At 40.7% G+C, this 26,710-nt stretch overlaps 1 protein-coding gene across 3 annotated transcripts; it reads left to right on the top strand.

Moving 5' to 3' along the window:
- Positions 1-737: 737 nt before the first annotated feature.
- On the top strand, positions 738-26,710 carry KCTD3 (potassium channel tetramerization domain containing 3). 3 transcript variants are annotated; one of them, XM_017812872.1, is made up of 18 exons: positions 738-757; positions 5,818-5,871; positions 7,321-7,366; positions 8,233-8,306; positions 8,766-8,824; positions 9,011-9,091; positions 9,748-9,882; positions 11,115-11,205; positions 11,482-11,672; positions 15,297-15,412; positions 19,237-19,324; positions 19,457-19,573; positions 20,708-20,878; positions 21,989-22,144; positions 23,131-23,227; positions 24,560-24,744; positions 24,846-24,984; positions 25,337-26,710. In XM_017812872.1, the coding sequence occupies exons 2-18, from the start codon at positions 5,843-5,845 to the stop codon at positions 25,917-25,919; spliced, it is 2,358 nt and encodes a 785-aa protein (XP_017668361.1). In that variant the 5' UTR covers positions 738-757; positions 5,818-5,842; the 3' UTR covers positions 25,920-26,710. The 3 variants fall into 3 exon arrangements, with proteins under 3 accessions (XP_017668361.1, XP_017668360.1, XP_017668359.1); XM_017812871.1 differs by lacking the exon at positions 738-757 and adding an exon at positions 908-928; XM_017812870.1 differs by lacking the exon at positions 738-757 and adding an exon at positions 1,519-1,632.

The following is a 26,710-nucleotide window of genomic DNA, read 5'->3' as shown; positions in this document are numbered from 1 at the left end:
AAGTGGCCATGTAACTTCAAGCAGTTTATTCCTAGGCTAGTCCTTTAACTGACCGCGTTTTTGAAATATAATTTTTTGAGCATGTTTTAACTTTATCCATGCGTTCTTGCAAAAAAAATTAGGGTATTTAAATAGGGTGTGGAACCTTCCAGTGGGTTTTATATCTCCAGATTAATTTCACTTAAAATTTAAGTTAAAATATCAGGCTCATATTTGCTTATTCTTCTCCTTGTTTGAGCATGGGAATTGATCATAAAGCCTATGCTCACAAGTATAAACCATGATTTTATGACATCCTTTGCTAACCACACTGTCATTTATTTCCACCTCAGTTTTTCTTCACATGCTGTAATAGATATTTTCCACTCAAACTGCATTGTGGGCTCAGATTCATCATGTCTAGTATTTTTGTCCTTTAATTGGTGTGGAATTTGATTGATTACTGCGGGCTGCAACTCAGGCTTTAAACTTCACTGTGCCGCCACTGCCTTCTCATTGAGTTTTCGAGGAATTCTCTGTTTCTATGCCTCTCTCACATGGAACTGGCATTTCCTGGGGGCCTGAACTCCCCAGCCTGGGATCCCTGCGGGCAGTGGGAGATGCAAGGCCCAGGGGATCTTCATTAGCCATTGGCTTTCACAGATCAGTTAGGCTGGAAAATATCTCAAAGATCATCAAGTCCAACCCATGACCAAATACCACGTCAGTTAGACCATGGCACTAAGTGCCACATCCAGACTTTCCTTAACACCTCCAGGTACGGTGACTCCACCACCTCCCTGGGCAGTCCATTCCAATGCCTAATCACCCTGTCTGTGATGAAATTCATCCTAATGTCCAACCCGGTGCAGCCTAAGGCTAGGTCCTCTCGTCCTGTCGCCGGTTACCTGGGAGACCGACTCCCACCAAGCTACTGCCTCCTCTTTAGGTAGTTGTAGAGAGCGATAAGATCACCCCTGAGATTCCTTTTCTCCAGGCTGAACAACCCCAGCTCCCTCAGTCATTCCCCATAGGAGTGCTGTGCTCCAGACCCTTCACCACCTTCGCTGTCCTTTTCTCTTTATTTTGGGCGAGGGTCGCTGGCGCCTGATAGCGGTACAGGCTGCTCCCCCTTCCTTAAAGAGCACCCAAAACCAGAATTCCGGTGTTGTGGCCCCCCTCCTCCCGGGGCGGGCGGGCTCCGCCAGCCCCTTCCGGGCGCGTCGACTGCCCCTGCGGGGCGTTCCCTGTTCCCCCCGCCCCGTCGGGGCGTCCCCGCCTCCCCCGCCCGGCCACGCTCCGCCCGCTCTCCGAGGCGTTTTGGGCCGCGCCGGCCCAGCTCCCGCTCTCGGTGCTGCCGCGTTGCCATGGCGTGTTCCGGCCCCGGCCGGGCCTGAGCGTCGGGGAGCCCGCGGGGCCGCAGCCCGGCCGGGCGCTGACCCTGCCCCGGCCGCCGCTGGCCGATCCCCCGCCGCCTCCTTCCCCGCCGCCTTCGCCTGGCTCCGCCGCTGCTGCCCTCGACCGCGAGGTTCCGGCGGGAGGCGGCGGCGGGCGCCGGCCGGAGCAGGCGGCGGGGAAGATGGCGGGGAACGGCGGCGGCTTCGCCGGCGCCGGGAGCGGGGAGATCATCCAGCTCAACGTGGGCGGCACCAGGTGAGCGGGCGGAGCGGGCCGGGCCCCCGGCGCTGCCCCCGGGCGGTGTCCGGCGCGTTTCAGCGGCATCGGGGCGAGGGGCAGCGCCGCGGGGGTCCTGCCGGGGGCCCGCCAGGAGGGACGCGCCCCCGGCCGTGGCCGGGTTCAGGCGGGGCCGGCAGCCACCCCGTCCTGGGAGGGCGGCGGTGCCGACTCGCCTGGGACTGCTCGCCGAGGCTCCCTGGTCTCTGGTGCTGCCGCCAGGAGGGCCTGGATGAGCCTTCCCCCAGCACGGTGCGGGGGAGCCGGTCAGGGGTACCTGGAGGTGGAAATGGGGAGTGTTGGCAGCTCCGCGTGGTGTCTGCCCACTGTGCCCGGGCTGTCTAGATGCGTACGCTCTACATACATCTCTGGGAATGCTGCTGCTTCAGGGATGGAGGATAGATGGCTTTGCTTTGCCAGCACATCCACTGGCTCCTAGTGAACAGTCTGCCTGGCAGCCTCAGAGACTAAGGTGTTAAAAAGGTTGAAACGATACTGCTGGTGTCAACCAGAATAAAGAACTGCATTGTTTTCAAATCTTCGCTGGAAGCGTGGAAGCTGGCAGATGTAGACATTTTGGCAGGCTGAGGCACGGAATTGTGGGACAGCTGTGGTCAGAATGTGTGATAAATAGTGCAGATATTCCTGTCAAAGTGCTCAGGCATGAAATCATTTGTATTATCGTAGCTGGTGGAAACTGAAATAATGTGCCTTCCTGAGTCTGTGCATGACATGAAGCCAGCTATGAGTAGTAGGAACTACTACTACTATTTTAAGATTTTTCTTCCATTACCCAGAATATGAACTTGGTCTGATAATTAAATTGGATGTTGCAGCCTTTCTCAAAGTAGAGTGCAATAGAAATCGATGCAGAATTCCTTTGTTATGATAAGACGTTAGGAACCTGGTTCTTCACAGTGAAGCTGCTTGTAATTTGCGTAGGCAAAACTCACCTGTAATGATGCTTTCAGGATAACTTTGTTGTTGGCTTGGACCAGATTTCGTGTTATGCTGAAAAAGGTTCTTCAGTGAACTCTGTCTCTGGAATTATAGGCCAATTTGTCTTTTAGGTTTTTGTTACACATGGAATCACAAAGATGCTTCAATTTCTTAATTTTAAATAGATCTTCCTTATTAAATGCCTCTGTAGAGAATACAGAATTAGGTATAGAGGACGAATCAGGGAAGAAATAGATAATCTCAGAGGGTTTGCCTATACAGAGAAGTATGAAGAATAAGGCAAACTAATAATAGCATGCATTTAATTTCTAGCTAAAGACTAGATTCTAGTCAATGGGTATCATTCGGATGTAAGGAGAAGGAAATGTGTGCATGGATATTTCCCTTTTAATAGAGAGTGTACCTCTGTGTAAGAAGTTTTGGTCTTTTGCAAGGTCAGCTTCCCTCAGATACATTTGAAAGTGTTTTTCAGCTTGCAAATGCGGGTGACTCAAAGCTGGCAAATGGAGTGAATGACCTGGACAGCAAATGGGCAAGCGTGGAGTACTATACACGGTTCCTCTTCATTAGTTTCTATTACCCTTACTAGAAACCTGAAACTCTTAGTTTTGTTTGTAGAGTTTTATGAGAAGAGGAAATTAGCACTGTCCTCTGTCTCTGACACCAGTTATTCTGTGGAGCATCTACTACAGAGACCCCCAGCTTTCCATGTTCAGAAACGAGGTTCCTGCTGCTCCCTAGGACTGTCAGGGCTTCTTTGTTGTGTGCAGTTGCTCCAACAGTTCCTGGTCTCAGTTTTTGTAAAATCCTTTGCTGCGAGCACAAGCCGCTTGCAAATTAACAGTCACAGAAATTACTGTAACAAATTAAGAGAATTCTCTCGACTCTATCTCCCTCTGGTTATAAAGTAACTCTACAAGCAAAATAGACTATGGTTTAAAGCTGTCACTTAGCATGTCTGTTTCCAGATGCATATATTTTCTTTAAAATAACTGTAGGCTGCCACTTGCTTAAGAGTGTTTGAGGATATTGCACTGGGTTTGACTAACTTTCCTTATACAATGTCTGTCTGACTGCTGCATGGAGCTGCAGATACACTTATACGTGTAAATGTTGCTAGCTAAGCTTCTTTAGGCGTCCTGGAAAGGAGCACTCTGTCTTGTTTTTTATGTAGATTAATGTATATGTATTAAAAGTTCTAAAGTATGTGTTAGTATGAGGTATTACTTACTAAGCTGGTACCATAGTGCTAAATTACAGACAGAAAATCCTTGTGCTGTCTAAATCCACTGCTAAAATTGAAAGAAGACAAATGTGGAGTTGGTTGACGGCTCTTTTTCCTGTCCTCCTTGTTGTGTGACTTGTTCTTCTGGAATGTCTGTCTCAAATTTTGCTACCAAGCTCTTTATCTGACTTACAAAGTGCTAGAGTGGAACCCAGCTGGTCAAAACGCCAGCAAAACTTCAATGGTGGCACTTCTGAAGAGCTGACTGTCACTCGTGCTTATATGGAGACATGTATCCAGACCAGAAATTGTACTGTAGTGTGTTGAGAAGATAGTACTGCTAAGTACTCAAACGTCTTTTCAAGGATCCTGAATGTCTTCATGGTCTCATCAGACTATTGTTTCAGAATTAATTTAGCATTTATCATTCAGTGTTGTAGAAAACGCCAGTTAGCTCTGATTCTAGTAGTTCTCTGATATCTTTCTGCCTACATATGCCTTTCTGGGACCATAAGTCCTCTGGTTTTCTCATTTTCCTTTTTTTTTTTTTTCTAAAACCTCAAAATAAATGAAAGTTGTGAAGTGTTTAAACTATTAGGCAATAAAAGCCTTTATATTATGGAGACTTTTAAAAGGGCTAACTGGTGATGCTGCATGTTTTCCCAGAGTTACAAGCAGTGTCTGGATTAATTTTTGGATAAAATTCATGTAATTCATTGTTTTTTCTCATGCGCATGCTATAATATAGTTAGATGAATCATCCCTTACTCTTAAAGCAAAGAAGGGCAGTGACCTGTATTGCTGTGCAAAACTGCAGATGTACTTATAAGTACTTTAGAAGCGCCTTTTTTTTTTTTTTAAAGAAAGGACTTTGTGCATGTTTGTGCTTAGAACGCTGATACTGCAGGTTTTCTTGTTAAGAACAGATTGGCCATTGTTATATTTGCAGTGAGCAGATACACAATACATGTTTTATGCAGGATGGTAGTTCCATATAGTCTTTGTGTTTCTGCCTCTTAGGGAATATAAAGGGGGTATAAAGTAATGCTTTTTGTTGACCTTTTTTTTTTTTCTCCAAAACTGGAAGATACTAGCAGTGAAAACTAGATAAATTATGATTAAATACTTTTATTCCAAAAGTATTTTGTAGTCCTGTGCTACATGGAAAGTTGTAATGGAATTTTACTTTTGCATATCCTTTTTTTTTTTATTAATGAAGAGGTCACCAAAGGTTTCTTAGTCATGGCACTAGTAAGAGGGTATGTACAGCCAGAGGGCTGATGCAGAGCATGAGCTCATTGTCCAAGCTGCCACTCCAGTTGTCTTCCTTCATGTTAAATCAAACCCAGAAGAAGTAGAAAATAATCCATGGTTATTTATTATGTAAAGTACTGTCTGGCATCATAAGTAATATTATAATTTGTATTATCTTATAATATGAATCAGAGTAAACACTTTTTTTCTTTTAACTGTTATTTTTATTGCCTCCCTGCTCCCTTTCCCCCCTGCCCCAAAAGGAACCCAAATAGCAAAATGGCAAATAATTAAAGTTACTGTGAAATATTAACTTGAAGCTTATTGTAGTCTTTTGCAGTGCACAATGTAGCATGCTCTGAGTCCTAAGTAAGAGTATCATGCAGTTAATGACAAATATAGCACACTGCTGATAAATATTTAACTGTTTGGGTTTCCTGTGTGTGGAGGAGCGTGGGTCTTTTTTTGTAAGCATTAATGTTGACAAAGTATGAGAACCAGGAAGATGCAGGATGTTTGGGACAATGTGTTAGAAACATATAAAGCATGACACTTTTGGAGTCTCCAGACAGCCCTGCTTTGAGTTTGTGCAGACGTTTAAGTGATCTTGGACTTGCCAAACCTGTTTGATATTAGCTCTTTAGGACAAATGAAGGAATTTTAGATAAGGCAGACTTACTTCCAATTTTACAGCTGATTTTGAACTCGTAATTTTGTTTTCCTAGGTTCAGCACTTCAAGACAAACACTGATGTGGATTCCAGACTCTTTTTTTTCCAGGTATTTGTGATATATTATCACCTTGAACAAAGACAAATTAACAGTCATTTAAAAAATTATTAATGTTTTCAGTTCTTAATTTATGTTGTAAATAGTCTTTACTGGGGGAAAAGGCATTAAGAACACTATCTCAAGAAATGGGACAGATTCATTTGAAATAGACTGTTATTTAAAAGGCATCTTCTTTCTTGCATGTAGCCATGGCAGCTAATATGTGCTGAAGAGTTGTCACTTTTTAGACAGAATGTTGTGGAAATAACACTCCAAATCTGCAGGAAAGGAAGATGCCACTGACTCTTACTATATACACTTGTGATCTTACTGGCCATATGCAGTAGCACTGCCTTTAATGTGTGGGGGTTTTTGGGTTGTTTGTTTTTTGGGGTTATTTTTTAGTTGTTGCTGTAGTCTGAATTAACTCCAAGTTTTGGGGGTTCTAACTTGTGATACAGGAGCTATCGAATTATTGAACATCCTCCTTTTATGTCACTGCCATTAGTACTTCTGCAAGTTGTGCTGCTTATTGTTTGCATTTTGTGCTGTAGTTGCTGTACCTCTATCACCCCAAATAATCCTAAACACATAAAGGAAAACACAAATGCTAGCAATTTTGCTTCCTTACATTTAATTTTTGTACTCTAGACTTCTTTTCTAATAAAAGTCTGACAGCTGACATAGGCAGCATTACCTGATCCTATTTTACTGAAATGTTCAGATAAATGAAATGCTGGGGAAATTTCACCTTTGAGGCACACAAGGAGGGAATCTCATGCTATTCCCCCATCTCTCAGCACTAAATATGCTATCTAAGGATCTTGTCGTAATAGTCATCCAACACTGGAAAATCTTAGAGATAATTGTCATCCAGACTCAGGTGAAATCTTGAAATAAAGCTGTTGATGTTAGTTAGTTTCCATCTAACCTAAAATGTGATTTTGGCATTGTGTTTTATATGAGTCTAAAGCAGAAATACTTTGGTCTGATAGAAAAAAGCTTTGAAGTAAAACTGTGTTAAAAATAATCCATCCCATTCTTGTCCAGTAAGTCCTTGTGGGTTGGGTTGTTTACTTTTCCTTTTTGCTTCAGCAGCTTTTACCAATTTAACTAGATTTTTAACAAACTATGTAGCCCTCTGAATGCCTGGGAAAACTTTTCCATCCTTTCCAGACTAGGCTTCATGTCTGTTTTCTTTGGGAATATAAAAGTCCTTAAGATGCAGCTCTCAAACTTCCTTAGGTGTGCATGCACTGCTCCTTTATTCAGCAGCAATATTTCACCCCCTCCGGATTTCTGCCTCACCAAGGCAGTTTTCTTTGCTCAGCTACATGTGTTTCATCAAAATGTAACCAAAAGTACACAAAGAGACCAAACTGACTGAGAATGTTGCTATCCTGTGTTTGTGTTAGTACATTTCTGAGGGACATCTAATGAAGATTTCCTCTGTTTCAGTTTGCTGAGTGGAAGAATTTCAACACTAAAGGATGAAACTGGTGCTGTGAGTAATAAACCTACTGTAACACATTAATTTAATGTTATGCTTTTGGTTAGGTTCTTTCCTAAGGCATATTCACTGTGGGTGCTAATGGGAGTTACACTGCTTGAGTCAGGCTAAACTTCCATGACAATTGCTGACATCTCTGGCTTTCTTGGTTCTCAAATTTGTTTCAAGGTAAATGAAACTGGAACAATGTGCACATTTCTATGCTCATTCTGTGTTGTACAGGTAATGCAGAATCAGCAACTGTACTTTCCTTACACAGAAAAACTGCTAATTACTGTATTGCAAGGAGGTGTAATTTTCATTAGATAGGCATTGCATATGTAGTTGAGTAATCCAACATGGAAATGTTGGGTTTTTGGCAAATACATGTAGCAAAATGGCCATTTCAGTCCGTGTATGTGATACTCTTAAATAGGAAACTATAGTTACAGTAATGTTGCTGAGTGATAGTAAGAAACAGAAGTAATTTGCTAAAAATGCAGAGGTAGTTTTAATGGTAATTGACTCAATTTAAAAAAGTCTAAACTTATCTTGAGATCTTATTACATTTACTTCATTCTGAACACAGGATAGAAAGTCAGAGTATCCACTGGTTTTTGTGGAGACTCTAGGACCTCAAGAACACTTCTATTAAGTGCCATCTATTTGCAGCAGTGTTTGTATCTATGTCCTTTAGGAATGTTGAATTAGTGGATAGCAGAAGAAAAACGAGAGCAAAGAAGAGGCCCAAAAACTGTGGGTTTTGTTTGTCTGCTGACTGCCTCATCTTCAACTCCTCTTTCCCACACTCAGCATAAAAAGGCATTTTAGTTGATGGTTGCTCCATAATAGGGCTCAAGTACAGAAATTTTTCTTTGCAGATATTTATTGATCGAGATCCAGCAGCATTTGCACCTATTTTAAATTTTCTTCGCACAAAGGAGTTAGACTTACGGTAAGAAGTTAATTATTTCAAGTGAAAATTATTTCAATCAGAAGCATTAGAAAACCTTTTCGGATGAGGATTATTAAGTCTTAGTCATCTGGCTGGGTACCTGGTATATGACTCAGCTCCCTGGTAGCTGTGGGGCCAGGTCTAGCATATATGTATGGCATGGTGGAGGGAGAAATGGTGGCATTCCATTTTGTTAGTATATTCTTGTAATTTAAACCACTTCTTGCAGTGTATTTCTTTGTTTCTGTATCTTTGTTTTAATGAAAGCTAAGTAAAATTAATCACTCTGAAATCTCAAACATCAACATGTTGAATGCATTTTGTGGTAATTCTGTAAACTGTTAGGTAGCTTGATATTTATATTATGTAATGTCCAGTTATATGCAAGTATTTATGTTCAAGGTCTTGACTCACTTTGTTCTTGACGTTTTTTGTTTTGGGTTTTATTTATTTCTCTAGAGGAGTGAGTATTAATGTTCTCAGGCACGAAGCTGAATTCTATGGAATCACTCCTTTAGGTAACTGGTTTTTTTATCTTAATGTGAGGTCATATTTATTACTGTAATAATGGCCCGCTGACAAATCTGGGCAGTTGTGACACTGAATATTTTCAAAGTAAAGTTTATCAAAAACAAGGATATTTGAGATAATGTAATGTCTCCAAGGAAGCAAAAGCTGTGGTCATATTTGGTTTTCCTTCTTAGTGAGAAGATTGCTACTATGTGAAGAACTGGAACGCTCATCTTGTGGCAGTGTCCTTTTTCATGGCTACCTACCTCCTCCAGGTATTTTTGTATTCATTGTCTGATGTTTGCAGTCACTTATTCCTTTAGTTTTTAGGGGTGATTGGTTCATGTAGTGACTCTGGGTGACAAGCTGTTCAGAGAAGGCCTTCCTATGGAAAGCTGAAGATGAATGGTTGAACCAAACATTATTGTAATTAAAACCCAAGCTTTCATCTGTATGAAATGTCATGTAGTACTAAGGAGGCTGTGTTTGGTAGTAGACTAAAGCAGAAGTTCTTCAGGTGCATTTCATTATAATGTTAGGAGCATGTGGTTCTTTCTTCTTTCTGAAGGTGCAGTTACCTTGGGTATCCTATGTCTAGGTGAAAAATCATCATAAATGAGCTTTCCTTCCTAATAAGAGTAGCTGTTAGACTTTTTTACTTCTCTGTAGAGATGAATACAAATCAATGTTAACCTGAAGTCTAAGGGTATCTAGCCAATTATTGACAAGTTTTCTGAAGGTAATTCCCTAAATTGTGAATGTCAACATTTTCTATTCAGTGTTACAATATTGCCTAATTTTCTTATAGCAAATGAATTAAACTTTACATCAAAATGCACAAGTATCAATCCTGTATTTTGAAAGTGAACTGTTATATCTGTTATAAAGTTTAAGGAGTGGGACAAAACATCTCTTTTCTTTTCTTTTATAGGCATTCCCAGCCGTAAAATAAATAATACTGCTGGGCCACCAGCTGATGTTAGAACTGGTCAGAATGAGAGTGAGATGCTTGGAGGTGGTGTCCAACCTACACTTGCTGGTACTGGGGAAGGTACAGTCAGGCTAGGTGAGGAATGTGTTTTAAAACCAAAACAAATTGCAAAAAACTTAATGACTGTATCTGGTTTAAATCTGTTCTATGTTTGCCTGATTAAAATTGCTGAATACTTAGTTAAACACTACTCCCTGTACAGCATTTAAGGCTCACTGCTGCACAATTAAGACATGAGGCTTGAAGGAAAGGCAAATCAAAGTTCTTCATGCAGTCTTAGCATGGCCCCTTAGACAAATGCCTTACACTGTAACTAAAGCCATGATAAAAACCAGAGAGACCACTGTCTCTTTGGTCTTTGTTCAGGGCCTGCTTGCTGCTCTTCCACCTCTTTCTTGCTCTTGGTACCTCTCTTGCTGTGCAAGAGTCAAGTTTTCAGAGGAAATGTAGTCTTCACAAAAAAAATTGTGAGACTTGAATTCTATCGTTTTCCAGCTTTTGACTTAGCAAGCAAAATTACGCCATTAAAAGTGTCATATTTCTGCTGTAATCCTGTAAATTGTAGCAGTGTTAGGAAAATCTAGAGTATGTAATAGGTGAATCTATTTCTATAATCTATTTTATATAAAAATAAGGTTATGAATTGCTGATTCTTCCCAAACCTGCTGCAAGTTTGGAAGAAGGCAGTCTTGGGGAAAATGAAACAGAAGATGCAATCTTTGGCCATTAGTTCTTTAGCATATCAAGGCTGAGAGCCAACTTGGGGAAGTACAATAACCACTAATTTCCAGTGCCATCCAACACTTCTGCCAAACCTAATTTAGTTCTAGATCAGAAACAAGCATGTTCCCACTAGATAATAAATGGAGGAGCTGTAGGTGTTCTGAGATACAGGAAAATTCAGTTTAGCAGTCTGGAACAATAAAACAGGTTTGCACTAACTATTTGGAAAGAACTTTCACAAAAGAAAAAGCATTGTTTCTTAATTGATTAAATTCCTCATTTTTTTTACCAATTAGACAGGCTTTAAAACTGAGACATGTACTACCCTCTTTCTCTTTATGAACATTTTACCGTGACACTTTGCCTTGTAGTGATGATGAAATGTCTTCCTTCCATGTAAGAACTGTAATAGCTGTAAGGATTGTGATGAGTAATACTGGTAACTAGAATCTAGCTGAAAATGTTTCTTGAGAAACTTAATTATCATGGTTTCTGCTCTCATAGCAGAGAGTTCTATGCTATTATAGATGTCTCTGCTCATCTAATATTCATCACTTGCCTAACTTCAGCTTTATTGTTTTTAGGATTTCCTGTGGACCCACGGAAGGTCCTAATAGTAGCTGGCCATCACAATTGGATAGTAGCTGCCTATGCCCATTTTGCTGTTTGCTACAGGTATGAATAGGGTTGCTTGTTAGGTTACAGGAATCTAAAAAAATATGATCATTTGCTATGAGCAAAGCAAAAAGTTTGCATTACTCTGAAATGGCAGTAGATAAATGGATTCAGTCTGATCCTATAAATATATGAGTTTATAAATATATGAGTTGCTGCTCTTTTTTTGTGCACATTGGTTCAGGGTTAGACTGGGTTGTCCATTTCTCAGTCTCTGAAGACTGGGTTTTCCTGGATTCTGACATCTGCTCCCTGTTCTCTTCTTTGCCCTTCCAGAATCAAAGAGTCATCTGGGTGGCAGCAGGTGTTCACGAGTCCTTATCTGGACTGGACAATTGAGCGAGTGGCTCTCAATGCGAAGGTGGTTGGAGGACCTCATGGAGACAAGGACAAGATGGTTGCAGTTGCCTCGGAGAGTAGCATAATCTTGTGGAGCATTCAGGATGGTGGAAGTGGGAGTGAAATTGGTAACTATCATTACCTGAGTTTTTTTTCTTATGTGTGCGTGTTTAGCCAGAGAGGAGACCCTATTTTGAGGCATGTGTGACCTGTAGTGTTCAGTATTCACTTTCACAAATTGACAAAACAAGCTATAGTACAGCAACCTGTTAGAATGTATTAACCTTCTGTTCTGCACCAGGAATACTTTCTCAAAATAAAAAGGAGAGAGAATAAAAGAGCAGTCTGTTTACTAACAGATACTAATACTTACTGTTCAGTTTGAGGATTATATGTCAAGATTCAAATTAAGAGTTAAACTTTTCCCTGGACTTGCATTTGAATCTAGAACATAGGACAAAGGAACTAAGTTTCTGAGTTGGAAAACTACAGATACAAAGAGATTCTGCTCTCTTCTTTCATTTTTGTTATTAAAACAATATTTTTACATAAAAAGATTTTGGTTCGCTGTCAAATGTCTTTCATAAATGGAGTTTGGAAGATGAAAATTTCTTGTTTTTAAAACTCAGGTGTCTAGGCAGGAAAAAAGCATACTGTTTTATTAAGCATACAGGAATTACTGCTTGTACGCTTTGGCACAGGACACACCGTTTGGGAGGCTGTAGAAACAGCAACAAGATGTTTTCAGAAGTAAATACTCCTTGCTACTGATCTAATAGCTTGTCTGAGTCACTTGTTCAAATACAGGGCAAATTTGGGAGGCAGTGAAGGCAACGTTTTTGATCCATGTGCCTTTAAGGGAAGAGCTTACTTGAAAGTTTCTCAAGCAATTTCTATCTATGTTAATGGCTGTTGCTTTTTTTTTTCATGCTTGAATGAGTGGAAACACTAAGTAGTTTCGAAGATGGGGAAACATAAAGGTCTGGCATGAGATAATTCAGCTGTGTACTGCTCTTTTGCTTGTGACTCTTAGAGGTCTTCTATATAATCATGGTCAGCAAAATGGAAAAGGAGGTTCCATTGTATTTAAAAAAAATAAATAAAAGATGTGTCTAACAGTTGAATATGAAATATTTTTATTAAACACATAGTAATTATTGTACTTGAGTAATTATTGTACTTGAGAAGCCTCCTCTTATATTCCCCTTGACCAAATCTTAAAGGCAGGGAAGAGCTGGCATGACAGCTGTACTCCTCTAATAGGCATTTCTTTATCACTGTGCTATTACATTCCTCCTGCACTTTTTGATTTCAGTTAGCTGCTTGTGTTACCTTGGGATTTGCAATAAGATATGGGAAGCAGCATCTTGGATTTTTGGAAATCAAGTGCAAAGAGGCACAAAACCCATAAGTGGACTTTTATTTCAATTAAAAACTCTAAATATGCCAGTATCATAAGGTTCTGATAGCTCAGACTATGATTGAACGTGGCAACAAAACTGAAGGAAGCACTTTTGCTAAACAGGCTGTACTGCATCAAAGTGACAACTGTGAAACAAAGGAATTGCCACTTGGGGCAGGAAGAGGAGGGAAGCAGAGAGAAAGTGCCTACAGGATGGAATCTTCTGTCAGACTAACACTGACCAAAATGTATTGTTCTTCTTTTGGACAATAGGTCATGCCGATTGATTTAAAAAACCTAAAATATGCTTGTGTTTAATAGTAGTAACGTGAATATAGCTGATTTGTTTCCTTGTAGAGGCAACTGCTTGCAGTCCTGCTTTGTATTAGAGATACAGTACATTGCTGTCATCTTGTGAAAGAAACTACTTGTTCCAAGCAGTTGCTGGAGCCTGGCGACACCATCCTCAGAAAATTGTGTGGGCTGGCATCTTTGTGATAGAGCTCTCCCAGAGCGCTCTCTTTCCTTTCAATATTACTTACATAAGACACTGCTGCTGGCTTGCTGCTGTAAGCAGTATTTTACTGAGAGGGACCCTTAGGACAAGAGCCTGTCATTACATATAGTGTTGTCTCCCCTGTGGACAGGTCTCAAGATTGTTGAGCCTAAGCAGGACTGACACTTCAAATTCCTCCAGACCATTCAAGCTGTCTTCCTTGATTTCCTTGAACCTCATCCTTCTCTGGAGTAATCAATTCTAGTTGTGTCTGTGGATTTTTTATTATTGCCTTTTTCATGTGCCCTGTACTGCTGAATCTTATCTGCATTGAATGATTGTACTGTGCCCTGGAAAACAGTTTAGCATCATAATTAAAACATAAATATATATTGAGCTTCCTGAGATTCCTTCGTAGGGTGTAACAGAGGGCTGATTCTTGGCTGGGAATGGCACTCTGTTCATTTAAATTTGCCCAAAACAATGTTGGGAAATTTTCCAGCTATTGGGTACTCTGTTTTGACAACATCTATCTGCTGCAGTTAAGGTATATTAGTGAGGAGTACTATAAATATGTAGAGTGAGCAGTAAGCAATAGGAAACTTGTGAGTGAAGCTTGACAGTTGGCAGTGTTCTAATGTATCCCTATTACTTTTGTACTTAGCAGACAGAAAAACATAGCCTGGAATTATTTACAAACCAAGTTAATTACAGAGTCAGTTTGCTGGACATTATCTCAGACCTTTTGAGTTTGCTGTAACTTTTAAATACTTGGACGATAAGTAGCACAAAATGTACTATGCTATCCAAGTTTGCAGTGCAGTGAAAATTATTCATGTTGGATCTGTGATAAGACTAGGAAGCTCTAAAGGATCAATTTTCTGGACAGCCTCAGATGTTAAGGTCAACTATAACCGTAGGCATCAATGCCTGTCATGTTCTGCACTGTTTTGATTTTTTTTTTTAAGTGAAATGTTCTCAGTCCCAGACTTCATTTACTTGGAAGGCTAGCATTTGCTGGTAAGTTTTATCTTCCAAATTTGAATAGTATATGATGATTGCTGAAACTGCTTCCCTATATATGTTCAAGTTTTCATAGTCTGATAGCCTGAACTTTCTGCTCATGGCCTGCAACCAAACTAAAAGATCTGGAGATACAAAGGAAGGAAGGCAGACTTTTACAGGCTGCTTATTTTTCTGGGTTCAAGTATTTCTGCTAAAAGAGAAATTAGAATGTAAGGTCACATTGGAGTTGTTCAGTCTTGTCCCAGGAATAAGGATAAAGCCTTGTAGCCATATTTAGTTTCTCAAATACGTTTTCAGAATGTCTGTTTGATTGGACTTTAAAAAAAAAAAAGCATTGAGAACTTGTAATACTTTAACAAGTAATTGCAAACTAGCATTGCACAAATTTGTGTGTCTAGCAAACCCCATTAAATTACTGTTTCTTGAGTGACACTTAATAGTCTCAGGTAAAAAAATCAACCACAAAACAACAAAAATTCCTGCCTGCTGTAATATGATTTTTTTTATTTATTTTAAATCCTTTTGAGAACTTAAGGGCTGTAGAAAAATGATTGGATGTTTTCATATGGGCTCTTCTACCTTCTCCTGCCTCTCTCCTTCCCAAATAATGATGTTATTAGCAGAGATGACATCACACTGCCATTTAATTTAATGAAACCCAGTTTTCTGCTTGAATGGTACCTCACCTAGAATGCTGCAAACCCAGTGTTGGCTGTTCTTTATTTTCTACTCTAATACATGTGATGTGATAATAATGGAGAGATTCCATTGTTACTGTTTTTTTCTCTTTATTTTAGATGAGCTTCATAGACTCTTCATTTTTTGTAGGAGTGTTCAGTCTTGGAGTCCCTGTAGATGCTCTCTTCTTCATTGGCAACCAGTTGGTGGCTACAAGCCATACAGGGAAAGTGGGAGTATGGAACGCTGTGACTCAGCATTGGCAGGTGTGTTCAATTCAATTTTCTGCATCACTTTTTATAAGCTGGTATGTCTTTCTAGTAAAAAGAGAATAAAATAATCTAAAAGCATGTGGGAAATGACTGTCATAAGGTTTTCAACCCTGACTTGTTACAGAGTTTATCACCTGGGTATCTGGGTATTGTGCCTGTGAGCAGAATGTTGAATTGTTTGGTGGTACCACCAAGCATGCTTTTTAGGCTTTCAAATGAAAGGATGTGGTGTGATTTTGGGTAATAAATGTCAAGTGTGTGCATATTTAGACTTACGGATTACTAACTGTATAAAAATGCAGTCGGACCCTAGGAAGTAAAATTGTGGGGAATGAATGACAGCAATTTCTGCATCATCTGAAAGAAGAAAAGTCCGTTATCTGGGGATCTCAAGAGCTGCTTTACAATGGGAGACTCTTCTTCATCTTGTATGTGGATGCTTCTGGCTGTGCTTACTTTACTCCTGTTGTCAGAATGCATATTAAATAAGAGAGATCCTTGGAGTCTGTATGAGTCTGAGAAACAGTGGAGCATTCAAATAACAAAGCTTGTAACACAGCCGGATATACATCGTTGTAGCAGGAAACCTGGATGCAGTAAAAGTCCCCAAAATGCCTTGCAAATCTCAAGAAGCAGAACTGACCTGAGGCTGCCGCGCTGTTTACTAAGTTCTAATTCAACCCTTAAGTGACAGTAATGGTAACAAATAACACAGATAATAAGTGTGGGGATAGCAGTGCTTCTGCAGCGGAGACAAACATGTTAGTATGGCCTTGAATTAAACTAAACATTATTTAAAGTTCTATTGATGCCTTGCAAAATCTTATATTAAGAGACAACTTAATGCTGTGTGACAAGCTGGTGTTTAACAATATTTTCTAAAGGAACAAGTCATAAGGAATAAAAACTGATGTCCGATTCATCATCTGTGTTTCCGGGGGAGCTGCAGAAATCTTTCTGATCACATTAATAGTTCCTCAGTTTGACTGACTATTCCTTTGGTGAAAGCATTTCTTACTGAAGAGTAGAAAATCTTTGGGAGGTTTATATGCCAATGTTCTAAAAAAGTTTTTTGGCTTTCTAATTTTTTTTTCCAAGTGGATGAGAGTAGCTCCCTTTAAAAAAAAAAACAAAACAAAAAACCCCACAACCGAAAAAAACCCCAACCAAACAATAAAACCAAAGCAACAAACAAAAAATCCAAACCAACCTTATGTTTCAAGGTGCTTTCTATACTTCAGGCTTTTTTGTTAGAAAAAGAAAAAAAGCCAAAGATCTTCCTATAGATCATCATATCCCTTTAGAACACAATCTCCTTGTGTGGGGGTTGATCTTACATTTCCTAATGCAAATATATGATATTTGTGTGACCCATGAGTTGCCCATAGCTCTGGACTCAGGATGTAATCATACTTGCTTCAGTGAGAGAGGCTTTGTGGAACAGAATGTGCTGATGTCCCATTTTGAAGCAAGAACTTTGTTTCCTTTCAGGCTGATGTCTTTCTGAGGTCTACTTAAAGGAGGCTTAGTTTGTGCAAAGCTGTCCTTCCTTACATGGTGATCTTTGTATTCGATGTATTACACACTGAAGATGTAACTCTGATCTCTGCATGGGATTGGTTCTTGCATCTTCCCATCTTGGAGATTTGAGCAGACTACTGAGGTGGTTTCCCTAGTACTTAATTCCTCTGGCAGTGTGTCAATTGCATGCATCAAGGAGGAGGAGGTTGTGGGCACTAGATAGATCTGTAATGAAATTCTTAGCAAAGGAGAACTTAAAGGAAGCAGAATATTTAGTGCTCTAGAGTAAGAGGTAACAAGGCAGCAGAGCGTCACAGCAAATCTTACTCTGCAAAGTGAGGATTCTCACTGGTCTTGCTTTACCAGTGACCGTTGTATAGTGTTGCTCTGTTTCCTGATGAGAGTTCACATTTTGGCAGATGTAACTGCTGAGTTGCCTCTGGTGTCCCTGTCTCTGCTGCAGAAGGAAGAACTCTTCTTATTTTGTATGATCTTTCTGACACAGTCGATCTCTGCTCTCGGCAGCATTGTGGATCCTTGTGCTCGGACCTTTCCTTGCAGTTAAGTCTTCTGCAAGGTGATGACTAAAGTGGTGTATCTTGATAGGTTGCCTCTACCTTCATTAGTTTTGTAAACTTTTTGCAGGTGGCTGAGCTTCTGTATATACCTTTGATCTACAAACCAGAGAGTATGCAGCACCTTGATGCATTAACTTAGATGCTGAGATTCTAGTTTCTTGCCATTCTGCTCTTGTAATCTCTTTTTAAAGTAGTCTAGGAAAAAAAAAAATCTCTTGAAACAAAGTTTTGTGACCCGGATCTTTAGATGCCGAATTTAATTAGGTGCCGTATGAGTTTGGCTGTGGGGTGGGTAGGGTACTTAAACAGCTGTATCTGAAAAAGTACAGTGTGAGAGCTTTGAGATCAAGAATAGCCATTCTTTTCACTAATTGGCAAGGATCCTTCTCCAGGTCATTCAATCATCAGTTATATGGGGAAAATCCAGGTGATTTTCAAGAATAGTTTATTTTTAGCATTGGATATGTGCTGAATTATGGCTGAACATAGGTGAGAGAGGTGCAGTTCTTTAAACAAAGAAAGGAGGGAAAGTGTTTCTTCCCTGTCCCCTACATCTCCATCCTCTGGAAAATATGCAGAAACTCATGTTGCAACCTTTTTTGTAAGGCAAAAAGATAGGTTTAGAATATGTTTTAGGGGCTTACAGACCATCCTTAGAAGTGAATACTGGTTTAGAGTCCTAGCTCTTGGAGTCGGGGGGAAGTTTCTCTCGTTGTTTTGTTTTGCTCAGCTTTATCTGACAGATTCATTGTAGGTATTTTGCAAATGATTTTGCAAGTCTCTGAAGCAATTGGAAGGATGCTGCTGGTCAGAGAGAAATGAGAACTTATGCTGAAATGTCCATAAATTAGTATTCAGTGTCGATTAAGTGAACTCACTGCAACATACAGAGTACAGGAAAAATGCCATGACTCTTGTGCATGTTTGAGTCCTCTGGATAAAATGGCTTTTGGGTTTTTTTATCTAGGGGCTGAAGCAAAAAAAAAAGAATTGCTTGAAATAGGAGATCTTATCTAGGATAACCTAAACTTTTTCTTTCCTTGAGATTTCTGTCCCACTTGGGGGAATAAGCACTCCTTTTAATCCTAGAGGGCAAAGAAGGGGCACTTGTAATCCCTCACCTTAGGTTGTAGACTAGTAAGTAAAATATGACAGAGCTGCCTTCCAGTTTACTTGGTGCGGTTGTGTACTGGAAGTGATAAATTGTAAAGGAACAAGAATTTTTTCCCCTTATTATGTATCTGCTAGAGGCAGAGATCTCCATAGAGTTTGGCAGAGGGACACAAAACTGGAGATAGAAGAAGGTGTAGAGAGGCAACATCTAGTTCCTTGGTCCAGCAACCTCTTAAGGACTTGTCAGAAGGGAAAGAAGGGATAGGACAGAAAGTGTGAAATATACTCACTTTGCATAAAGAAAAAAAAAATCCACTTTTGAAGATGTGGTTTAGCTGCAATGCTCTAAGCTTTGTGCTTTCCATGGAGAAGGATCTTCCAGTGCTAACTTGTCTGCATGCATGTGCTGAACCACTTTGGTAGAGGAATATGATCTACCAGCAGTACTTTCAGAATGCCACTGTATGTGTGTGTGTGCGCAGCAGCCTCAGTCCAGTACCAAACTCAAGTGTTGTTCAATCAAATATACCGAGAATGTCTTGAAAACTGAGAAAGTAGCAACCTAAATTCTTGATTTCCTTTTGTTTTCCTTTTTGTTTGCACTAGGTTCAGGATGTTGTTCCTATCACAAGCTATGATACTGCTGGGTCTTTTCTGCTGCTGGGCTGTAACAATGGTTCTATCTACTATATAGGTAAGAAGTGGGAGCAGGGTGGAATAAAAAGGAGGTGGTACTGAACAGCTTTTTTGTTAAACTCTTTAATTGATTTTATTTGCATCAGAACAACTCTGCCTAATCAAAATAATAAATGTTTCTTTTCCACAGACATGCAGAAATTCCCACTGCGAATGAAAGACAATGATCTTCTCGTGACAGAATTGTACCATGATCCCTCCAATGATGCTATAACAGCTCTCAGTGTCTACCTCACACCTAAAACAAGTCAGTATTCTATCACCATCTCTTCACTGAGAGTCTGTTAGAAATGTGCTTTTCTTTTCTCTAAATAGACTTTTTCTATTGCTTCATAGCAGGGCTAAAGCACACAAGGTAGCCTTTGACATAAACAAGGACTTTTTCTTCATTTAATCATCTTCAAATGAATGATGAACATTAGGCTTAGCAGTTTCCCCTTACAGCTGTACATCTGTATAAATAGGTACATGTACTTACATGTATGTATATATTAATGCTTGTGCATAATGTACCTTTGCTGGTTTTGAGGCTTTTGCACAAGATAGGGACTTGGATTATGAATTGTATTCACTGAAATAGTTTGTGGTGAACTGGGGAGAAGTGGAGGGAGAAAACTTTGCTGTTGTGTCTAACCTTATAACCAATACACTAGGAAACATTTCCATGTGCAGCTGGATGATGCTTAGCTATTGTGTCTATAATAGCTTTTTGTAATCATGATGCAGCTATTTTTTAAATTAAAAAAAGAAACCAAGAGCAGCAACAACAAAAGTCCAAAGCAAAGTTCATGGCTAGGCTTCGTGAACTAAGAACTGGGAAGGGCTCTACCCACATTTGCTACAAGCACACTGGTGGCTAAAAAGGCCAATACGAGATAGACACGTCCGGTTGCACCAAGGCAAAGTAAAACTCAAAAAACCCCAAACTGGGAGAAAGTGGCTACTTATAACTATATTGATACCAGAGTGACTTTTTTAACTATAGTCCTTCCTGGCTTGTTTTGCTTTACCATTTGCTTCCCACTAAGGCAGAAAAATATACATTATATGGCATGTATTGACCATATCACTGCGAGAAGTGCCAATATATCTATCATGTGACTTTATCCACCTTCACTTCCAGGAGGGAGGAGAGAATGGGAAAGAAAGCTGTTAAGACGCTGTTGAAGAGTGTAGTATGGAATTGAACAAACCTTTGGTTATTCTAGTGGCAAAACAACCTTCCTTGTCATGGGAAAATAATAAGTAAACAGTGTTTAAAAAACGTATCTTTCTTACTTTGGAGGCTTGAAAATGCTGGGTTTTACTGCCCCTTTTCCCTGGCTTCCACTAACACAAACTTTCATTCCTGGGAAAACAACTGTGTTCTTGTTTGCTTTAGGTGTAAGTGGCAACTGGATTGAGATTGCATATGGCACCAGCTCTGGAGCAGTGAGGGTGATTGTACAGCACCCTGAAACAGTTGGGTCTGGACCTCAGCTCTTTCAGACCTTCACAGTTCATCGAAGTCCTGTTACGAAGATCATGCTCTCAGAGAAACACCTTGTGTCAGGTAATCTGCACACAGATTTGTATTGGCAGTTCTTCCCTCCATCTGAGCAATGAAGTTATTTGTATGCATTGGTCTCTAACTTGCGTTGTTCCCACATATAATAGAAATGAGTTGAACAGATTTGGGGGCAGGGAAAGGGCTAGAATGGCTTGGATCCTCTTTCTTAAAGTAAGCATTCGTGAAAGCTCTTATCAATTCAAAGGCCTAGGTTTTATTTGATGAGAAACAACTCACTCTTTCCTTTCTGTCTTATTCCAAGATTGCAATTCATGGAAATAAAAGTCTTATTGTTGCGGGCAGGTCCTTTAGGACTTGTCTTTTTTTAACAGCCTTTCAGGAGCTTCCTGGGCTGCAGCAAAATGTCCTCCTGGGCCCTAGAAAAAGCCTTCCTGTGACTTCAAAGGGCTGTCTGTGTTTCTTTCCTCAGCAGTCTCCCAGTGTTTTTTGTGCTATCCTGTTTGTGCTATCTTATGCTCAGAAGAGGGTCTTACTTTCTGGAAGATACAGTCACTCCTTCCTCTGTAAGAATCTCTCTCACCTAGAATTCAGCAGCCAGGGCATGGCAGAGAAAAGATTTATTTTCTGCTGCTATCCTATTCTTTAAAAAAAAAGGAACAAGAAACATGGTATCCAATTATACTGCAAATAAACAGCCCAGAGGTCATCCATTCCCCTGCAACTTGCTGCTAAACTCTGTGTTGGGAAGGGGCACATCTGTATGTACAAAAGTGTATAACTGATGGATGAAATGGAAGAGGACTGTTGTGCAGGCTGCTCTCATGACGTGTCTTGTCCTAGTGTCTGCACACAGAGGACTGAAGGGTGCTGTAGGCTACTGGTGCTGACTCAGTCATACCTTAGTGTTGTGTTTTCACCTGTCTTAGTTCATTTCTTAAATTTCTGAGGGAAGAGACAAAACTAATAGAAAACAGAACATCAGCAATGATTTGTAGACTGTTAGATAATTGTCTGGAGATGCTTTGTGACTTCACATGGAGTAATCAAGCAGAATTTAGTCAATCTTGAAAAACTATCATGTAGATAATCATTAGAGAAATCTATCTCAAAAATTTTGTCATCCCTTGTAAATGTACATCTTCTCCTTTCTAGTTTGTGCTGATAACAACCATGTACGGACATGGACTGTGACTCGGTTCCGGGGCATGATTTCAACTCAACCAGGCTCAACACCTCTCGCATCATTCAAAATCTTATCCTTGGAGGAAGCAGAGAGTCATGGCAGCTACTGTTCTGGAAATGACATTGGTAGGATGTCTCTAGATTGTGCTGTGCTGTGCCTGTACATTCACTAGTCTCATAAAGGTTTAACAGATCTTCAGCTCTTTAACATGCAAGTCACCTGATGAGTGTGAGCTTTTACATACTGCTGTCCTCTTGAAAAAATGGCAGGGATCTGTAAGATCCACCAGGAAACATTACTAGGCTGTAGAGAGTGAGTACACTTAAAGGACATACTCTGAATGAGAGAAAAAGGGACAAAAACCCTTTGGAATACACATACTGTACCTGTTCCTTCAGTAAAATGATGTAGCATTTCAATTTTGGTTTAACTAGAGAATGAGAGCACAGGAGACTCTATTAAAGCAGACAGAGCATAGCAAAGACTGGGTCTACTGCAAATTCCAGTTCACTCTTCCATCAGGTTAAACAATGCATAGAAAAAATTCTTAAATGACTTTGAAGTTGTGACAAAGTTTACTGAAGCCTTGCAACTGCAGAGGCAAATGGTGCTAGCACATTGCTATAGCAAGGTACTGAAAGAATGCTGTTGGTAAATATGGTTACACAGGTAGTTTGGATTCCTTCGTGGTCAGAGCCTTGCAAATGAACCTTTAATGAATAGGATGCCTTGTGAACACAGGGTGGGGTCAGTTCTACAGCAAGAAATCTGATTAAGCCTTTAGACATCTAGGAGCTGCAAAATAACAAAGTACTTACTGTTATTATGGAGACTTAATGTAGGGTTTTTACTGACATAGTAATTCCTCCAGGAACACACACCAAACTTAAGAATTCACGTCCCTTAGAACAACAAAGAAAGATATGGATTTGTAGAGACTGCTAACCATTGGATGGCTTTTCCTAGCTATTGGTTATCTTTGGTTCCCTGCCCTGGCCCTGATGCTTTAAAATTGCAGTGGTCATACTAATGAGTCTGGATCTTCAGGACTGAATGGGAAAGAGGGTGAGGGAATTGAAACAAACAAACAAGTGATCTTTCTTTCCTCTAGGACCCTTTGGTGAACGTGATGATCAACAGGTGTTTATCCAAAAAGTTGTTCCTATCACTAATAAGCTATTTGTAAGGCTGTCTTCAACTGGGAAAAGGTATGTCAGTGCTGAGGGGTTTAAGTGGGAAAAGAGCAGGACTGTTGAGGTGGTGGGGTCTCCCTACTCCATGCTAAGTGCATGCAGCTGCACATAACAAGCTTCTAATGTGCTTGACAGCTCTGGCTGAACTCTAATTTGTGTGTTAGTAACAGAACTGTACTCAATGATCTATTATAACCTCAAAACCAAATGGCTTTTTGAAAAATAGAGATATCTAATAGGGATATCAGAGACTCACTTCATGATGGCTCACCCTCATGAGCTCACAAAGCAAACAGTTTTGTGCCTCTACAGAATATATGACTCTCAACCATGGTACCATGCTAACATTAAATTTCAAAACTAATGCTGAAGTTGCTGGTGGCAGGGATTATGCTGCTCACAAAGGCAGACAGGGAAGCAGCTTCTTCCTTTGCACTGGGCTTTGAAGATATCAGGATCTTTAAATAGGTGGAGATACTGTCTTCTAGATCAGCTATACAATTATTTTCTTAGGTTTGGCTTCATTGTATTATATACATTGCTGCCAACATAGTAAAAAAAAAAAAAATTGCCACATAACCACAGCTACTTTCCTTCCTCTTAGACTAGGAAGGTGGCAAGAGATCAGAAAAGTTAGTGCCTCTCAGTTCTGTGCTGCTTCCTTTTTGCATCTCTTGCCTAATAACTTTGAATCTGGGTGAAATCATTGATGCCTCAACATTATGACTTATTTTGGCACTGCTCGGGTAAAAAAGCAATACAAGGGGCCAGTAAAATAAATTACCTGGAGCACGAGCAGCTTAGTTTTGGGAGTTCTTTTTCCTTCCTCACTGCCCATAAACTTCTAAAATAAAGGGAAAAAAGCGATGCAGATATGCCATGACAAGTGAGATTTTGGTTGTGATAAGACAAAAGTTATCTGTATAGATAACATTGGATTTATCTTCCTTGGATTTTTTTGTGTATCTTTTATCTGGTTAAATGTGCTGTTTCTGCAGGTTAGTTTCCTAGAGTCTGCATATGAAGTTCTAGTTTATGAAGGGGCTGGTTCCTGTCATTCTTATGAGAGCCTTAGATTTCTAATCATTGTAAACCGAAAATGAACATAGAATATGTGGGAGTTGCATAATAAACAAGCAGTAGGACTGCAGATGGACTGGGGGTGGGAAGGGACTGTCTGCAGTGAGCAGTGTGCCAATCACACAGAGGAAGGAATTTCATCAGGAGGAAGGGTCTTTTTCTGAAGGCAGGTTAGATGCCTTCTCAGAAAGTTGAACCACTACTGACTTTGCTGGCCAAACTTCCAGGTGCAGTTGTTATGGTAACTTGGCATTTCTCTTCCTGTAGGATATGTGAGATCCAGGCAGTTGACTGCACTACCATCTCGTCATTTACTGTGCGAGAATGTGAAGGATCCAGCAGAATGGGCTCCAGGCCACGCCGCTACCTCTTCACAGGGCATTCAAATGGCAGCATCCAGATGTGGGACCTGACCACAGCCATGGACATGGTTAATAAGAGTGAAGACAAAGGTAAGTTGTGTTATGCCAGGACCATGGTGTTTCTTTTTCATGTCCTCCCATGTACCTGACTGCAGTAAATGGACTTGACTTCTAAGAGCTGTCTCTTTCAGATGTTGGTGGCCCCACAGAGGAAGAACTGCTCAAGTTGCTTGACCAGTGTGACTTGAGTACATCTCGCTGTGCCACACCCAACATCAGTCCTGCCACCTCGGTTGTTCAGCCAAACCGGCTTAGGGAATCTAATTCCAGGTAAGTCATCAAGGGTGGCACCAGCTGCAGACACCAAAGGTTTTACTTTTCAGGTAGGCAAAGAGGGGTTTGGTGACTTCAGTGCAGTAGCTGAGCCCTTGAATTCATGCCCTAAGTAGCTTGAACTACACACAAATACTCCTTGATTTCTGTTGGTTTGTATGTGTGCAGATTGAAGTATCCTGTGAGAATCTGAAGTGATCTGGAAGTCCTTGTGCGAGGGCTGTGATAAGTGTACTGCTACTGTAGCACTAGGCAGTGGTGGGTGGGAGCAAGGGTGTGCAGAAGAATTGGCTGCTATTCTCAGCCTAACATCTGCTCTTCTTGTCCTTGGTTGTTTATATTTTTGAAGCCTCCAATTGCAGCACCATGAAACAATCCACGAAACTGCCACATATGGTTCTGTGAGGCCATATAGAGAAAGCCCCCTCCTGGCAAGAGCAAGGCGGACAGAGAGCTTTCACAGTTACCGGGACTTCCAGGCTTTTAACTTATCCAGCAAAAGCCCAACAGAAAAGGCAGCTGCTGCAAATGGAAATTCAAGCCAGACAGAGGCCAGGAAAGGAACAGCTGAGGGCAGTGCAGCTGAGAGGAAGGCAGTCCTGTCAACAGCATTTGAAGTGCGAGGCACAGGCGTGACAGATGCAGGTGGGTGTTGCAGTACAGAGGTTCACCGTCTGCCAGAGAGTTCTCTGGATCTCAAAAGAAGAGGACCAGAAGAGGAGAGTGAAGCCAAAGCAGAAAGTAAAAAGAAAATGGGATTTGAAGGAGCTGGTTTCCTGGGAAGGAAGAAAGTGCCTCTCCTGGCCTCTGCACCAGTCCTTGCTGAAGGTGGTCCTGAATTACCTGGTGCAGCTTCTCCATCACCTACAAAGACAGCTGCTTCACCACGTCACCGGAAGAACGACTCATCCTGCCAAGACTACGGCTTGTGAAAATGGGACTGGTGGCAAAAATGAGGGGCAGGTGCCCTCTGGCTGGTAGCAGGCATAATGTTACGTGTTGTGGGTTGTTTCTTGAATGGGATTTTGTTCTGATACCAGAATAAAAATTGTAAGGTTATGAGAAAGTACCTGGCTGCTGCCAAACCTTCGAAGGGTCGTCCACATCAACATGTGGCTTTATGTAATGCTCCAAAATGTAGTATGGTACTTGGTCCAAAATAATATTGTGCATTCTTGCGTAAATGTGGTCAGGCATGTGATATGTTGTGATTATTTTTGTTTTGGGAAGGGAGGGTGCTAAAGGAAAACTTGGTTGCTGAGTGGAGGATGCCTTTTAGATGCAGCCACACGTTGCTCTGCAGAGCTGCTGCTGTCTTGGATAGATTTTGCCTAATTCACAGGGCTGCCTCTGTAGTCTTGTTTTATGAATGGGATCATTGCTCTGTATGCTGCTGTCTGATATCTGAAATGTTTTGTGCAGGTTAAGGAGGAGGCTATTCAAAATAGCATATTATTTTGCCTCTTAGTCCAAATAAATTGCCAGAGGAGTGTTGCTTGTGCTTTCTGAAAATGTGCAGTATCAGATGATGGGTTTTGCTGTTTGTGACTGAGAGAATGCATAAAATATGCTTGACAGAATACACAGAACTGGCAGGCTCTTGAGGGCTTCCTTGTCACTTTCTCTGGAAAAAGGACAGAGATGAATATGGGAATAGGTTTACTGTCATGGTGTAATAATTCTCAATTACAAGTGCCTTGACATGATATTTCCTACCTGTGTT

This window comes from Lepidothrix coronata, unplaced genomic scaffold, assembly GCF_001604755.1.
Source record: "Lepidothrix coronata isolate B3197 unplaced genomic scaffold, Lepidothrix_coronata-1.0 Scaffold38, whole genome shotgun sequence".
Taxonomy (NCBI): domain Eukaryota; kingdom Metazoa; phylum Chordata; class Aves; order Passeriformes; family Pipridae; genus Lepidothrix; species Lepidothrix coronata.
The sequence above is the reverse complement of the archived record's forward strand: the minus strand, read 5'-3'. Positions and strand labels throughout refer to the sequence as shown.